A 17,208-nucleotide genomic window follows, 5' to 3' on the forward strand; every position below is an offset into this window, starting at 1 on the left:
CTGTCATTTCTTAGCATTCTTTAGTACTTCGTGCAGAGATTTTCAGACGCAGAACAGTGACCAGCCAACAGCACATTGCAAGAGTCCCAAAGTCCTCGGCTATTTAACGAAACGGACCGTGACAACAAAGTAAGGCAGCCCAGGACTTGCACTCCTTGATGAGGACATAATCAGCAGCAAGTGATTCAAACAAACCAAATGCACGTTTGTTTTTACGCTTTTCATGTTTACTCTTTTTTTAAGGTTTTGTTTATTCCTTGGACGGAGAGAGCGAGAGAGGGAGCACAAGCAGGGGGAATGGGAGAGGGAGAAGCAGACTCCCCACGGAGCAGGGGCCGGATGCGGGGCTCGATCTCAGGACCCCGGGACCAGGACCGGAGCCGAAGGCAGACGCTTCACCGACTGAGCCCCCCGGGCGCCCCTCAGGTTTACTTTTTGGTCTGCTTCGTAAAGCCACTGATAATTGAGGCCAGTACAGGATTTCTAAATATTTTGGTAAAGAAACAAAAAAGCCCCACACAACTTTGCCACAAATTTCCACGCCAACAAGGAAAACACGACCCAGCCGCATCGACGCGCGCCCCCCTCGCGCAGCAGCCCGGCGCGAGGCCCGCCACGCACCCGCCACAAGCCGGACCGCCCGGCGCAAGGGCGCGCACCTGCCGCGCTCCGTCCCGGCACCGCGCTAGCCAGCCCGCGCCGCGGAGGGGGTCCTTCAGGCCTCGGGCCGGGCAGCCCTGCTCCGGGTCCTCGCGCGGTTGCGTAGCAGCTGCGAGGACGCGGAGCGAAGCGGAAGCGGCGAGCGGCGCAGAGGGAGCCCCGGCTGGCGGGTGGGGTCCGAGGCGAGATCGGGGCGGAGCGGGGCTGGGGTGGGGTCGGGGCGGGGTCGGGAGAAGGGCGCCCACTGGGGAACGGCTGGCCACCTGGGGAGTCCGGGGTCGTACCTCGTTTCCCGCAGGTGACGGCCCAGCCTCGGGATCTGCCGTCCTTGGGCCCTGGGCGGGAGAAGGACGGGTCAGTGGGTTCCCGCAGCGGTGCCGGGGGGGGGGGGGGGGGGGGGGGGGGCGGCGAGGACAGAGACAGCTGTTGAAGATCGTGGAGCCTGGAGTTACAGGTCTGGGTTTGGCTTTGGAACAGGTCACTCTGCTCCGGGGGGTCGTGGAAGGGACAGCCCCTCGCTATGCTCACCAAGCATGTCACTTCCCAGGTGAGGGCACCTGGGTAAACCGGGCTCAGTCCCTGCCTGAGCGGTGGTATAGCCAGGGTCCGGCTTGCATTTCCCACCCCGACGGTGCGCACACGCGGTCCTAGCTCTTGCCGCAGTAGGCTCGGCCAGCATCGTGTCCTTTCCTCTGAACCCAGCACAAGGTCTGCGAATGGTGCCTGCTCAGTGGGAGCCTGAAGGCATCATTTCTGTGTGCCTCACTGGCTCAGAATCTGTGTATTGCCCACTCTTAGTACAGGGTGAAAAGTTGTCTTTGGCAGTGAGGAGAGAAGAACAGAGCTAGAGGTGATGTCACACCTAGGTGTTGGCATTGCGTGATGTCTTGGACAGACGAGGAACGTAAGGACTGATGTTTGGGTGAGCAAGAATTAAGTATTTGGTTTTTTACATGTTATTTGTCCCTGTGTGGCAGAACCTACTAGTCCAAGTCTGGGGGACAGCTGCCTGAGTCAGCCGCCAAGGGAAGCAGTCTCTGGAGGTACAGGTCTGGCGCCATCCATAGTTAGGAGATACTTGAAACTAGCAGGGACTGAAGTAACCCTAGAAAAGAGGGTCTGGAGAATGCCCACACTGAGAGAGAAAGAGGAGCTATTGACTGCAGCAGGATGAAAAATGAAGGGGAGGTGGAGGCTTGAGGTAGGTGATCAGGAATGCACATTAGATGTTTTTGGCTGTGTAATCTGTCATTCAGTGGTAAGAGCTTAGGCCTGCAGAGCACTGTCTCTGTCTCACAGTGATTGGGTTTTTGGGGTTTTTTTGGGGGGAGGGGTTGGTCCAGTTTTACCGGTGAGAAAGGTTGCCCATGTGCAACTTGTGAAATAGTCTTTCCAGGTGGGAGTGGGAGGTGTGCCCCTGACCAGAGAGCTGTGGTAAAGACATGACACAGAGTAAACCACCCAAAGAGGATTTGGATGGGGACAAGAGTACACCTCCACAGTTCAGCAAGTGGCACCCAGGTTGGTAGTGAATAGAGAAGGATGGACGTGTGTCCTTGGCCCTTTATCTCATCAGCTTCTCTCTCCTGTCCAGGAAGAAGAAAATGTAGATTTGGTTGAGGAAACTTCTCATCTCTTTAACAGTAGTCTCCTCTTGATCTTCCCAGGCAACGACAAGTCCCCACACCCACATACCTCCCCGGCGCTGAACAGCCAGGAGCCAATGGCCAGCGACAAAGCCAAACCCTGTGAGCTCAACCAAGACAAATATGATGCTGATGAAAACGTGAAGATCATCTGCCTAGGGGACAGCGCTGTGGGCAAGTCCAAGTATGTTGGGAGATGAGGGAAGAAGGACCAGGCCCACAGCAGGTCGGGCTGGCCTAGGGGACAGTGCTGTGGGCAAGTCCAAGTATGTTGGGAGATGAGGGAAGAAGGACCAGGCCCACAGCAGGTCAGGCTGGCACAGAGGAGCATGACTTCTACAGGGTTGATAAGGGAGTAGTCTTGGCTGGAACCTAGGTATGTGGCGGGGAATAAGGGGGATCATAGCAGCTTGTGTGTGTTGGAGAAGGGGGAGCAAGTCATAAGGACTGAGTAAATAGAGCTCTCTCCAGGAGCCTGGGCAGCAGATATGGGACGGGTCACCCAGGAGACTACTGTAGCAGTGCAGGGTGAGGCGGTGAGAGCTGAGGGACCCTGCATGTTCTGTGTGGGCAGAGAGTCTGCAAGTGGGAATGGAGACCGATGACAGATTGATTAGAGGTGGTACAGATGCCTTCTTGGAGGAGCTCCCCAAGATGAAGCAGAATGGAAGGAAATGAGGACTGACTGTGGTCAGCCTGGAGATTGGCTGACTCTTAACTGACCCCACTGCCCATGTGCACAGTTTGGGACTCCACACCTGGAGGGTTGAAGGGGGCTCTGCAGTGCTGGCAGATCCTACATGTCCCTTTCTGCCTTCACCGCAGGAGGGTAGACCAGACATCTTGAGTCCTGTCTCCTGGTGCTCCAGATGTGCCTTGTCTCCAAGCTTCATTGTTGGCTCCAGGGGCTTTGCGGGGTCTGAGGCCATCTTTGTGGGTTCACACTCTCTCCACCCCACCCCGTGTGCACACAGTGCTCATCTGGGTTAGGGTTCCACTGTCGCTTTGACCATCCTCAGCAATGTGTGCATACAATGAAAATGAGGGTGAGTGTTGTAGTTTGGGGAGACTGCACAGTAAGGAACACCTGCTATGTGCCAGCCAAGTGTAGTGTTTCCCAGCAAACAGGGAACAGAAATGGCAGGAAGATGAAGAGCGGGCAAGGGCTTCAGAGAGCATAGCTCAGTGTGAGGCCGAAGGTGGCCTGCCTGCTTCCTCAGCACTGCCCAGCTCCAGGTTCAGTGCTGGTTTCTTACAAGCCTCGCTTAGGACAGCAAAAAGTAGGAGTCCAGGAGATCAGCAGGACTTCCAGGAGGACGCAACATTGGCCTCTACAGCCACAGCGTCTGGAAGACACGCGGGCCTGCAGGCAGATGCACCTGGCTTCTCTGAGGGGCTCTCCTTTCTCACGCAGCACGTTCATGCCTCTTGATTCCACTTCTTTGCATCTGTGTTTCTGGCCCCTCAGCCTCTGTGGACCTAATGACCTAGCTCTCTCACTGCCTTCATGCCTGCACATACCCCCTTCCTGAGTCGGCTACTACTGCAAGATGTTCTCCCCTAACAAGCTCTGACCTGGCCAGCTCATGATCTGATTGTCTAGCCTGGGTCCACTTTAAGAGGCCTTAACTCTACAAGTGCTGAGTACTACCAGGGTCAGACCCTGCTCTCGGTGATCAGGAAGAGCCCGTCTCTGTGTGCGCACTTACAACCATGTCACTTGGAGACCCTGCCAGTCCTCCAAACATTTTCTTCATGTCTTCTGTACCCTCAGGGCATTGCTGACCAGTCCTGAGAGGAACCCATGCTCCCACTGTAGCTTCTCCTTCTGCAGCTCAAGGAGTCATCTTCCCCTTGGGGACAGGGGTGCTTCAGGCTATTTTGGGCCTTGCCTTTCTTTTGTGCGTATGTGGTTTTTTTAGAAGATTTTTTATTTATTTATTTGAGAGAAAGAAAGCACAAGCAGGGGAGAGGCAGAGGGAGAAGCAGGCTCCCCGCTGAGCAGGGAGCCCCATGCAGGACTCGATCCCAGGGTCCTGGGATCATGACCTGAGCTGAAGACAGACGCTTCATCGACTGAGCCACCCAGGCGCCCCTTGGGCTTTACCTTTCTTTAGGATTTCTTTGGAGCCAGATGCTCCCTCCATCTAATGACAAATGTGGCCTTTCCTTCTCCACTCTTTAAGAGAGGTTAGCTGCAGACATGGTTTGCCCCTGACTCAACCACTGAAGCTTCTGGCCTCCATTTTTGGAGGGAGAAGAGTAACAAGGCTTTCCTCACAGTGCTTTCTAAGTGACTAGCCCAAGGTTTGACACATGGTAGGTCTTCAGTGGGTCTTAGTTTTATCTTCACATCTGCCACTAGTTTGACCTGATGAAGAAAATGAATAAATACAAACCCTTGTTCAGAAACAGAATGGTTAGCTCCAGACGCATTGCCTTTTTCGGGTGATAGGATGTCATTTTCCCCCTTGAGCACCGTCCACCATTATGCAAAGAGGGCAGAGATGCACACCTTCTAGGGCCACATGGTGTGAGCACAGACTGGAGTCAAATAGGGGAGATTAGTGAGCAGAAACTGCACAGTCTGACCCGTCACCTGCCTTGTTCCCCCGAGGCCAGGAGGGAACGGGCTGGATGCCTGGTGGAAGGGGCCTCCTGAGAGGGGTCTGGCCCCTGTGATACTTCACAAGCTTCTGGGACAGGAGCGTAGGGACAGTCACTTGTTCACTGCCCGCTGTGATGAGCCAAGTCTCTCAAGCTCTGCTGTCCTCCGCATCGTGAGCATGTGCTGTCTCAAAGCAGGTCTAGACTCGGCTCTGTCTCTGGGCCCCTGCGCCTCTGGCGGCCATGATGGCCCTGGGAGGGTTTCCTGCTTCTGTGTAAGATGCTGGTGCATTTTCTTTATAATACGGATGCTGTTTCTGTTCAGTTGTAAACAGAATCTACCATCCTTCTGCAAGGGAAGCTACAGTTTTAAATCTTAGAAATATAAAATCGTGGCTATAATGTATTCAATTTATAGACAGATATAGAGTAGCCCTTAATATGTGGGGGAAAATGCAGCTGTCACCTCAGGACAGTGGTTAGGGCAGGCCCGTTTGTGAAGGTGACATCTGAGCCAAGGTCTGAAGAAGGCAAGGGAACAAGTCATGTGTGGGGAGGAACGTTTCAGCTAGAGGGACTGGCTAGTGGCTGGAACAGAGGGAGCAACGGGAAGGCAACGGGAGAGGAGTCGAGGTGGGGCTTGGGATCTGAGGAGGCTTTGAACGGAAAGAAATGGAAAAATATGGGATGGTTTAAGCAGAGGAGTGACCAAGTCTGAGTAATTTTTTAACTGGATGACTGACCAAGTTCAGAATAGGTGTTCCTCTCAATCATCAATAGATCAAGCAGAGAAAAAAGTAGTAAGGAGACATTTTGACAGCACATTTATCAAGGCTGATTTTTCATAGAGATTATATAAGACTTTCTAAGATGATGACTAATTCTGAGGAGCACCTTCTCACTTACTGGTGCTCATTGGTCATTGGAAATCCTCCTTTGTGAAATGTCTCTTTAAGACAGGAGCTCATTTTTATTGGATTGTTTGTCTTTTTATTATTGACTTGTGGGAATATCTTCAGACATTCTGAACCTTCTTCCAGTCTGCAGCTTTTTCTCTTACTGGTGTATTTTGATGAACAGAAACACTTAATTTTAATAAATTGAACTGTTAAAAAGTTAGTTAAAGAAAATGTTTGAGATATAATATTTAAGATTGCGGTGGTGTACGTACGACAGGATGATTTCACACACGTGTGTATTGCGAAGTGATCGCCACAGTGAGGTTTGCTGGCACATCCATCGCCTCACAGTTTTCTTGTTTTGGTGTGTGATAAAAGGCCTGAAGAGTTACTCTCATAGCAGCTTGCAAGTACATGACGCAGTATTGTTCATCGTGGTCACCACGCTGGGCACGGAATCATCAGAACTTGCCTGTCTTATAACTACAAGTGTACCCTTTGACCAACACCCCTATTCCTCTGTGCCATGGAATAGGACTCAGCCCTTTAGAAAGAAGCAAATCTTGCAACAGCATGGCTGGGTCTTGAGGGCGTTGTTCTAGTGAAATAAGTCAGAGAAAGGCGAATACTGTATGATCTCACATATATGTGGAATCTTATTAAAAAAAAAAAAAGATGCAAGCTCATAGATATAACAGACTGGTGGCTGCCAGAGGTGGTGGGTAGGGGTAGGGGTTGGGGAAGGAGGTCACAAGGCACAAGCTTCCAGTTTAAAATAAATAAGTCCTAGGGATGTGATGTATGAACCTGGTGACTATAGTCGGGAGCACTGTACTACAATCTGGAAGCTCTCATCACAAGAAAAAATTCTGTAGCTATGTGTGCTGATGGATGTTAACTAGGCTTATCTTGGTGATCATTTCACAGTTTGAAAAAAGTCTTGGGGCGCCTGGGTGGCTCAGTCATTGAGCGTCTGCCTTTGGTTCAGGTCGTGATCCCACGGTCCTGGGATCAAATCCCGCATTGGGCTCCCTGCTCAGCGGGAGGCCTGCTTCCTCCTCTCCCACTCCCCCTGCCTGTGCTCCCTCTCTCGCCATGTCTCTCTCTGTCAAAGAAATAAATAAAATCTTTAAAAAAGGAAAAGAAAAGAAAGAAGTCTTTAACTCATTTTGAGTTAATTTTTGGTGAATGGTATAAGACAGAGATCCAATTTCATTCTTTTGTATGTGGATTTCTAGTTTTCTTAGCACCATTTATTGAAGAGACCATCCTTTTTCCATTGTGTGTTCTTGGCTCCATAGTCAAATATTTGGCCGCATACGTGTGGGCTTATTTCTGGGATCTCTATTCTGTTCCATTGGTCTATGTCTCTGTTCTTATGGGAGAATCATGAAGATTTGATCCTATATTTTCTTCTAAAAGTTTTATAGTTTCAGCTCTTAAAGTTTAGGTCTTTGATCCATTTCATGTTAACTTTTGTATATTGGTATGAGGGAAGGGGCCCACCTTCATTCGTCAGCAGGGGAACATCCAGTTTTCCCAGCATCATTTCTTCCCATTGAATGGTCTTCGGCACCCTTCTCAGAAATTAATTGACCATATATGTGAGGGTTTCTTTCTGAGCTGTGATCTGTACATCCATATTTATGCCAATACCATACTGTTTTGATTATTATAGCTTTGAATGAAGTCTTGACCTCAGGGAAATGTGAGTTCCTCAAGTTTGTTATTCTTTCACAAAATAATTTTGGGTACTTGGGATCCCTTGAAGTTCCATACGAATTTTGAGATGTGTTCTTTTATTTCTGCAAAAATGTCTTGGGATTCAGATAGGGATTGCATGGAATCTGTGCATTGCTTTGGGTTGAGTTATCTACCTCACAACAGTAAGCCTTCAAACCCATGAACAGTGTCTTCCCACTTATTTAAGTCCTGTTCAGTGTCTTTTAGTTTTACTGTACAAGTGTTACGTCTTCTTGGTTAGATTCCCTTTTCATGTTGCTCGTTGCCAGTGCATAGATGTACAGTTTAGTTTTGTGTGTGGATTTTATATCTTGCAACTTTGCTGAATTTATTACCTCTGTTACTTTTTTGTGGATTCTCTCGTTTTCTGTGTATAAAATTATGTTATCTTTGAAGAGAAATAATTTTACTTCCATCTTTCCAATTTGGATGCCTTCTGTTTGCTTTTCTTGCCCAGGTGCTTACATTGAGGGCTTCTTGTAGCTGACACACTGAGTTAAGAGTATACAGGTCCCTGATGAATGAGGGACATAAGGGTCAGCAGGTAGTCCCCTCAGCATCTGAGCACCCACTTTGGGGAATTGAAAACCCTGGGGTTGTTTTGACTGAGGGCACTCTCCGTATACCCACACAAAGGAAGTCAAGTCCCAAGATTTATCACATACAAGTCCCAGAAGTGGGAGTGAAATGAGCCAAGGGAAGAGCCGTCCTCCATTCCGGGTCACACTATTTGCATGCTCAAATCTAAGTGGTTATTTATTTTATTCTTTTAATGTACTTATTTCTTTAAGTAGACTTCATGCCCAGCATAGGGCTTGAACTCACGATCCTGAGAGTAAGAGTCACATGCTCTACTGACTGATCAGGGCACACCCCCTAAGTGGTTATTTTAAAACGTGCCAGGGAAAAGCGATGTGGGAGCTTGGGGTGGGCATCCTAGGCTCGGGTTCTTATTGGAACATCCAGACTCGGTGTGAGCGGGATTGTCGTGCTGGTCAGGCACCTGAGGGCCGGGCTTTCATTCTTTCACAACTGAGTATGAGGTTGATTGTGTTTTTTCATATATGGCCTTTATCCTTTTGAGGAAATTACCTTCTGTTGCTAGTTCATCGAGTGTTTTTGTCATGGGATGGTATGGGTTTTGTCAAATGCTTTTTGTGCATTTATTGAGATAAATATGTGGGGTTTTCCTTTCGGTCTATTAATATAATACACTTGATTAGTTTTCTTAAATTGAACCACCCTTAAATTCCAAGAGAAATCTCCCTTGGTCATGGTGTATAGGCCTCTTAATATGAATTTGGTTTGCTATTATTGTGTTGAGGATTTTGACATCTCTATTTGGAGATACAGTTTCCTTGTAGGGCATTGTCTGCCTTTGGAATCGGGGTAATGTTGGCTTCCTGGAAAGAATTAGGAAATGTTCCCTCCTCTTCAGTTTTTTGGACAAGTTTGACAAGCATTGGCGTTAGTTCATTAAATGCTTGGTAGAACTCTCCAGGGAAGCAACCCAGTCCTGGGCTTTTCTTTATGGGAGGTTATTCATTGCTCCTTACTTGGTGTTGGTCTGTTCATACTTCTTTCTACGTCTTCAACCCGCTTGGTGGCTTGTGTATTCACGGAGATGTGTGCGCTTCCTCTAGATCGTCCAGTCTGTCGGCACACCCTTGTTCACGGTGCCCTCTTACAATGTGCTTTGTTTCTGCAGAATGGACATGAGTGTCCACAGTCTCAGTTCTGATTTTGATCATTTGTGTCTTCTCTCTCTGCCCTCGGTCTGCCTAAGGCTTGTTGATTTGTTGATCTTTTCAGAGAGCTAATTTTTTATCGCACTGATGTTCTCCCTTGTCTTTCTATCCTCATTTTGTTTATCTTCACTAAAGTCTTCATTACTGCCTCCCTCTAGCAAGCTCGTGTTTAGTTCGCTCTTTTCTGTCTAGTACCTTAAGATGTACATATAAGTTGTTGATTTGAGATATTTCTTCGTGTTTAAGGTATTTGCTCATAGCTATAATATTTGCTTTTGGCACATCTTTGGTTTCATCCTTAAGTTCTGGTTTGTTGTGTTTTCATTTTCATCCATCTCAAGGCATCTTCTAATTGTCCTTGTAATTTCGTCTTTGACCCATTGGTTGTTTAATATTGTGTTGTTTAATTAACATACAGTTGCGAATGTTCTGGTTTTCCTTCTGTTATGTATTTATGGTGTCACTCCATTTTATTGGAAAAGATACTTTGTATGATCTCAGTCTTTTTTAATTTTATTAAGACTTGTTTTATGGTCTCACCTATGTTCACTTGAGTAGAGCATGTCCTCTGCTGCCGGGTGCAGCGTTCTCTGTACTTAGCGTAGGTCCCGCTGGCTGTAGTGTTGTGCACGTCCTTGGCTTCCCTGTTGGTCTGTCTCTGGTTCTACCCATTACTGACGGTGGGGTTGGAAATCTCAGCAAAGTCAGTGTTTACTTCCTTTCTTCTGGGACTCTGTTTCAGGTGTGTATATGTTTATAGCTTTTATGTATTCTTGCTAGATTGAAACTTTTATCACTGTGTACTATCCTCCTTTCTCTCCTAACTTGTGACTGAAAGTTTATTTTGTCTGACTAAGCAGAGCTGCTCCAGCTCCTTTTGGACACTGTTTGCATGGATTATCTCGCTCTCTTATTTTCAGGTTTTTTGTGACATTGTGTCTCCAGGGAGGCCGTCACAGCAGCTCGTGAGTGGATCAAGTGCTGTGATGTATTTTGCCCGTCTCTCACCTGTAATGGGAGAATTTTATCCACTGACACTTGAAACAACAATAATTATCAGTAAAGAAGGGCTTATTTCTGCCATTTAGCTATTTGTTTTTCTGTCTTTTTTTCGTCATTACTTCACTGCTGCCTATTTGTTTTCTGATTTTTTGAAGTGTGCTATTTTCGTTCTCTTCTTCATGTTTTATGTAATTCTTTAATTGTTTCCTAGCGGTTATCTTAGAGATCACAGCTACAGTCTTAGACTTATAAAACAGCCTGTTTGTGTAACACGGGGCTGTTGTAACAGCACACTCGCGCCCAGAGAGCTCTGCCCCACACCTCTGTCTTGTCTCGGCACGGACTGCGTCTTCATACAGTAAGTGCTTGTGAACGTAGATTTATAATTACTGCTTTGTGTGTTTGCTTTTTTAAGTCATGCAGGAGAAAGGGGAATTACAAACCAAAAGTACAAGAGTACTGGCTTTTATTTGTACCTGTGTAGCTACCTTTACTGAAGATCCTTATTTTTTCATTCAGCTTCAAATTACCATCTAATATCCTTTCATTTTAACCTAAAAGAGACTCACTTTAGCATTTCTTATAGGGCAGGTCCACTGGTAATGGACCTTGTCAACTATGTTTATCTGGGAATGTCTTAACTTCATTCTTGAAGGATCATTTGCTGGATGTAGAAATCCTGGTTGACAGCTTTTTAAATATGTCATCCCACTGCCTTCTGACTTTAGGGGTGTCTGAGGAGAAAGTGGCTGTTTGTCTTACTGAGGATTGTAGCTTTAGGTTCCAACAGTTTGCCTGTGATGCGTCTCAGTGTGGGTCTCTGGCTTTATCCTGCTTGGAGTTTATTGTTTGCTAGGTGTGTGTACTCATGTCATGATGTGTGCAGACATCAAGTTTGGGAAGTTGGTTTTGGTTTTTTTTTAAAGATTTGTTTATTTGAGAGAGAGAAAGCCTGTGTGCATGTGGGGGGGGCGGGGAGCGGGGAAATGGGCAGAGCGGGGAGGAGAGGGACAGCCCACTCCACACTGAGCACAGAGCCTGATGCAGGGCTCGATCTCATAACCCTGAGATCATGACCTGAGCTGAAATCAAGAACTGGATGCTCAATTGACTGAGCCATCCAGATACCCTAAGTTTGGGAAATTAGTAGGCATTATTTTTTCAAATCTCTCTTTTCTTTATGATGTATATACTAGTATGCTTTATGTTGTCCCACAACTTCCTTAGGCCCTGTTCCTTTTCATTCTTTTTTTTTTTTTTCTCTTGCTTCTCCGACTGGGTAATTTCAGTTGCCTTATTTCAAGTTTGCTGATTCTTTCTTCTGCTCAAGTATGTTGTTGAAAACCCTCTAGTGAGGGTTTGGTTTGGTTTGGTTTCTTCATTATAATTAATGTGCTTTCCAGTTCCAGAAGTGTTGTTGGGTTCCTTTTCATAATTTCTATCTCTTTATTAATATTCTCATTTTGTTCATATATCATTTCCTGATTTACTTTAATTCTTCATCCATGAATTCCTTTAGTTCTTTGAGTACATTTAAGATAATTCCGGTGTCTGTATTTCTTCTGGGATTATTTCTGTCCAATTCTTTTTTTGTGAGAATAGCCCATATATTCTCATTTCTTTGTTTGCTTTGGCATTTTTTTTTTTGAAGAGAATTAGGCATTCTGAGTATTTTAGTATGGTAACTTTAGAAATCAGGTCCTCCCACTTCTCAGGGATTGCTGATTTCTGCTTGTTTGGGACTAGGTTTATCCAAACTATTTTTGCAAAGTGTGCATTCCTTGTTGTGTGTGGTCACTGATGTTATCTGTGATGTTATCTGTGATATCTGTGATGATGTTCTGTTATCTGTGGTCCAACCACAGTGACCTGACAAGATTTCCTTATGTTTCTGGCTCCAAAAAAGGAAAGAAAAGCAAAGGTATTCCTGGCCCTTGAAATCTCCGGCAGATGCCAGCAAGGGAACCCTGCAGCCTGAGAGAGCTAAGACCTAACTGTGCAAAATCTGCCACCCAGACTTTTTGAGGGCAACGCTAGCCTGACCCTTGCAGCACAGATCATGAGGTCAGTGCAGCGGGCCTGAGGAGTGGCTGGTGGCCGCTGCTTGGCCTGTGCTGCTCTTCCAGCTGGGCTCAGCACTCTGCTTTTACGTATGCCCTCCTGTGTGCTGTGTCCAGGCAGGTTCCAGAGTTCAGAAATGGTTGATTCTGATCCATTCTTCCAGTTTACTGGATAGATCAGTTGGGGGCCCTGTACTTCCTGCTCCACCATTGCATTAAACAGCTTGAAGATTCGTTTTTTCCCAGATATTCAGCTGCTTGGACACCACTAATTGATGAAACAGTTCTCAACCCCACCGAGTCACAGTGACGCCTTTGTTCTAAATGCAGGGGCTACACATGTGGCTGAGTCTGTTTTGAGGGCTTCCTTGTTGTCTGTCTTCATCTGCTCCAGTGTACGCTCCGTGAACACAGGGATCTCCATCTGGTTTGCCCGGTGTCATGGCACCTGGCATAGTGTCTGGCCAGTGGTAAGCACTCAGTAAATTTGTTTTAACTAGTTTGTGCTAAAATTATTTGTCTATTCACAACAGAACATTTATGATGTTATCATTTTTATGATATTAAACCCAATACTGAGGTGAATATTTTCACACCTACCATCTTGGGTACACTTTGGCCTGGGGGGAAATGGCCTAGTTTTAGGGCTAGTTCAAACTTTAAGATACCCAAATGGCTCTCCAAAACAGTTCTGTCACATTTACACTGCTGCCAGCACAGTGTAAGGGTTTCTGTCGCTCTACAAAATCCCCAACTTTCCGTATCCTATGACTTTCTGAATTTTGCCAGTCTGTGTTTAAATGATCAAACCACTGAGTTTAAACATTGAGCATCTTTTCATAGATCTGTTACCTGTTCATCTGTTCATATTCTTAGTACACAGGTTGTTTGTGCGTCCTCACAACAACCATTTATGTTTTCTTTATATTCTTGTCGTTGTTGGCATTACATATATCATCTCCCTGTCTGTGCGGTTTTTGTTTGCTTTTTTTCCCTTTTCATTTTGAAATAATACAGATTCACAGATGTTGCAAAGACAGAGTATAGAGAGAGCTTGTGCACCCTTCCCCCAGCTGCCCCAGTGATCATATCTTAGGTAGCTATAGAACAGCATCAAAGTCAGGACATCGCCATTGGTTCAGTGCATGCATAATTCTGTGTCATTCTATCACATGTGCAGATTTCTGTGACTGTCATTGGAATCAAGATACCAAACTTCAGTCATGCTACCCATTTTAGTCACCCCCACCCCACCTCACTTCCCACCACCACTAACCCCTGTAACCACCAATCTTTTCTCCATCTCTATAATCCTGTTCTCCTGGCAACATTGTATAAGTACAATTACACAATCTGTGACCTTCTCCACTCCACAGAGCAGTGCCCTTAAGACCCATCCAGGTTGTTGCACTATCAATACTTTGTTCCTTTTTGTTGCTGAGTAGCATTCCATAGTGTAGATGGCCACAGTATGGTCTTCTAGACTGTTCCAGTCACCTGTTAAGTGGCATTTCAGTTGATTCTGGGTCTTGGCTATTACACATGAAACTGCTGTGAACATGTGTGTGGGTTTTTGCGTGGACATGAGTTTTAATTTTGTGGGTTGATCATACAGTGAGTATATGTTTCATTTGTTAAGAAACTCAATCCAGGGGCGCCTGGATGGCTCAGTCATTAAGCGTCTGCCTTCGGCTCAGGTCATGATCCCAGGTTCCTGGGATCAACCCCTGCATCAGGCTCCTTGCTCTACGGAAGGCCTGCTTCTCCCTTTCCCACTCCCTCTGCTTGTCTTCCCTCTCTCCTTCCTGTCTCTCTCTGTCCAATAAATAAATAAAATCTTTTAAAAAAGAAAAAAAGAAACTGATTTGTTTTCTAGGGTGTCTGTTTTCCCAGCAGCAGTATATGAAAGATGTGATTTTCCTGTACCTTTGCCAACGTTTAGTGTTGTTGCTATGTTTTTATCCTAGCCATTGTGACAGGCGTGGTCTTGGTTTCTATTTCCCTGGTGCTTGGTGGCGTGGAATGGAACACCTTCTTCTGGGCTTATTGGCCATGTGTACAGTCCTCTTTGGTTAAACGTCTCTTCATGTCTTCTGCGCATTTTCTTATTGGGTTTTTTTTTTTTTTTTTTTTTAACTATAGAGTTTTGGTAATTCTTTATTTTCCCAGAAACCGGTCTTTGTTGAATCTGCTATCCGCAGACATGTCCTTCCCATCTATGGCTTGTCTTCCCGCTGTCTTATTACAGGCTTTCTCATAAAGCAGAAGGTTTCACTTCTCATGAAGTCTGTTTGCCACTTGTTTGTTTTATGGGTCATGCTTTTGGTTTACCAGAGTCATGGACTTTGATCTTCACCAAGCCCTGACTTCAAAGGATCTTTTTCCTATGTTTTCTTCTAAAAGTTTTATATTTTTACATTTTATACTTAAGTCTGTGATCAGTTTTGAACTACCTTTTGTTTAAGGTGTGAGGGTTTAGGGTGAAGGTTTGTTTTTTCCTTACAGATACTCAGTTGGCATCACTCGTTGAAGAGGCTGTCGTTCCTCCATCGAATCGCTCTCGCACCTTTGCTAAAAATCAGTTGGCTCTACTTCTGTGAGGCTGTTTCTGGATTCTTTCTTTTGTTCCATTCGTCTATGTGTCTGTCCCTCCACCAGCACCACACAGTCTTGACTAAGGGAGCCATAATAAGTCTTAAGATTGGTTAGAATGATTCTTCCCACTTTATTCTTTTTCAAGTTTGTTTTAGCTTTTTTAAAGCTGTGTTGCCTGTCTACATAAATTGTTCATAATCTTGACAATACCTGTAAAACCTCTTGCTAAAATTTTAGTGGACATTGCATTAAACCTGTATATCACTTTTGGGAGAATCGACATCATGTTTATATTGAGTTTTCCAGTCTATTAACATGGTATGTCTCTCCATTTATTCAGATCTTCTTTAATATTTTTCACCAGTATTTTACACTTTTCAGTGTACTAGTTCCCCTCTGTTCCTGTTTCTTTCTTTGTCTGTTTTATCTTGAACGGGCGTTATATTTTTCAGATGTATTTTCCCCATCGATTGACATGACCCGGTGACTTTTCTTCTTTAGCCAGTTACTGCGGGAGAAGACATTGATTGACTTTCAAGTACTGACCTAGCCTTGCACCCCTGAAATAAATCATACTTGGTCATGATGTACATCTTCTTGTTACGCATTCCCAAATTCTATTTGCTAATATTTTGTTAATGCTCTGTGTCTATATTCATGAAAGATATTGGTCTATAGAGTTGTTTTTCTGTACTATCTTTTGATATTGGGATAAACTGACTTCATAAAACAAATTGCCTCCACTTCTCTGGTGGAGGTTGTACAAAATTGATATTAATTCTTACAGTGTTTGGTAGAAATCTACCCTAAAACTATCTGGGCTTAGAGATTTATAGTTCTAGGACTATTCAAATGATCTGTTTATTATTAGGTTAGTTTTGCTTATTTGTGCTTTTATGAATTGGCCCATTTTTTAAACTTTTTGTATCTTCGTTTATTTCAAGCACATTGTAGTTTTTCATTTTTTTTAAGATTTATTTATTTATTAGAGAGCATGCGTGCTCACAGTGGGGGGTGGGGGGCAGAGAGAGCAAGAGAGAAACTCCAAGCAGATTTGCGCTGAGCACAGAGCCCAGTGCGGGGCTTGATGTCACGACCCTGAGATCACAGCCCGAGCCGAAACCAAGAGTCGGCCACGTAACCAGCTGCGCCACCCAGGTGCCCCGTACTCGTTTGCTTATGACAGCGGCTTTTAAAACTTCTACTAAGGACACCTAGGGGGCTCAGTTGGTGAAACGACTGCCTTTGGCTCAGGTCATGATCCCAGAGTCCTGGGATCAAGTCCCATATCAGGCTCCCAGCTCCATAGGGAGTCTGCTTCTCCCTTTGACCTCTCCCTCTCATGCTTTCTCACTCTCTCTCTCTCTCAAATGAATAAATAAAATCTTTAAAAAAAAAAAAAAAAAAAAACTTCTATTGATTGTCTTTTTTCATTCATTTTAAGATCTTCCTGATTCTAAACAGTAAATGATTTTTGGTTGATACTTGGACATTTTGAATATCCTGTTATGAGACTCTGGATCTTATTCAACCCTTCTGTTTTGTCTGGCTTCCTGTGGCATTGCTTCAGCAGAAGGGGCAGAGGCAACACTGTGGTCTCCAGGGGCCCCATGCAGTGGGGGCAGGGGTCTCATCGCCATCTGGCAGGGTGGAAAGTTCTAGCTCCCTGTTTGGCCTTCTTTGACCCCAGTGCATCTTGGTAATGTTGTTGAGGCACCTCATTATGTCCTCAAAGAGTGGGAGTCTAAGCTCTCCACGCAGGCTACTGTTTCTCCTGTGGTGTTTGCATGGTGGCTGTAATCCAGATATTTTTTGTCCTAGGCACTGGGTATACAGCAATCAACTAAAATTTCATAAACTTCTTTCGTGGGCCTCCCGTCCTAGTTGAGAGAAATAGACTGTCAGTAAGTAAAATACGGACTGTCTCTGTTGTGATTACGCTCAGGGCAGACATAGAGTACAAGGAGAGCTAGACCTTGCCTGTCACAAATAAAATCATCAGGGAGGGTGTCATTGCTCAGGTGACATTTGAGCGAAGCCCTGAAGGACCTGCAGAACGTTAGGGAAATGGTTTTCAGGTGAAAGGCCAGCCTCCCTGGCATCAGTTTCGCATGAAGAAGCAGGGGTAAGGGTGTTTGTCAGCACCGTGCGGATGCGGAGACGGTGGTCCAGGAGCCGCACGTGTACTGCCGTACACACGTGTATGACATCAGCTGTTTTATCATGAGGGTGTTAATTCTGATTCCAT

The 17,208-nt window shown here is 45.6% G+C and overlaps 1 protein-coding gene across 8 annotated transcripts in view; it reads left to right on the forward strand.

Moving 5' to 3' along the window:
• The first annotated feature begins 777 nt into the window (after window positions 1-777).
• LOC111157613 (RAB, member of RAS oncogene family like 2B) overlaps window positions 778-17,208 on the forward strand; it is a 32,196-nt gene continuing 15,765 nt past the window's right edge. For 5 of the 8 annotated variants that reach the window (XM_022519178.1, XM_022519179.1, XM_022519183.1 and 2 more), the window contains exons 1-2: window positions 1,917-2,181; window positions 2,328-2,490. In XM_022519178.1, coding sequence (XP_022374886.1) covers window positions 2,103-2,181; window positions 2,328-2,490 — 242 coding nt within the window. In that variant the 5' untranslated portion in view covers window positions 1,917-2,102. Of the gene's footprint in view, window positions 831-1,097; window positions 1,583-1,839; window positions 1,862-1,916; window positions 2,182-2,327; window positions 2,491-17,208 lie in introns of those variants that run through there. The other 3 variants (XM_022519185.1, XM_022519184.1, XM_022519186.1) reach the window with 3 other exon arrangements.

The sequence above is a fragment of the Enhydra lutris genome, unplaced genomic scaffold (genome assembly GCF_002288905.1).
Source record: "Enhydra lutris kenyoni isolate GAN:26980312 unplaced genomic scaffold, ASM228890v2 scaffoldscaffold55, whole genome shotgun sequence".
Lineage (NCBI taxonomy): Eukaryota > Metazoa > Chordata > Mammalia > Carnivora > Mustelidae > Enhydra > Enhydra lutris.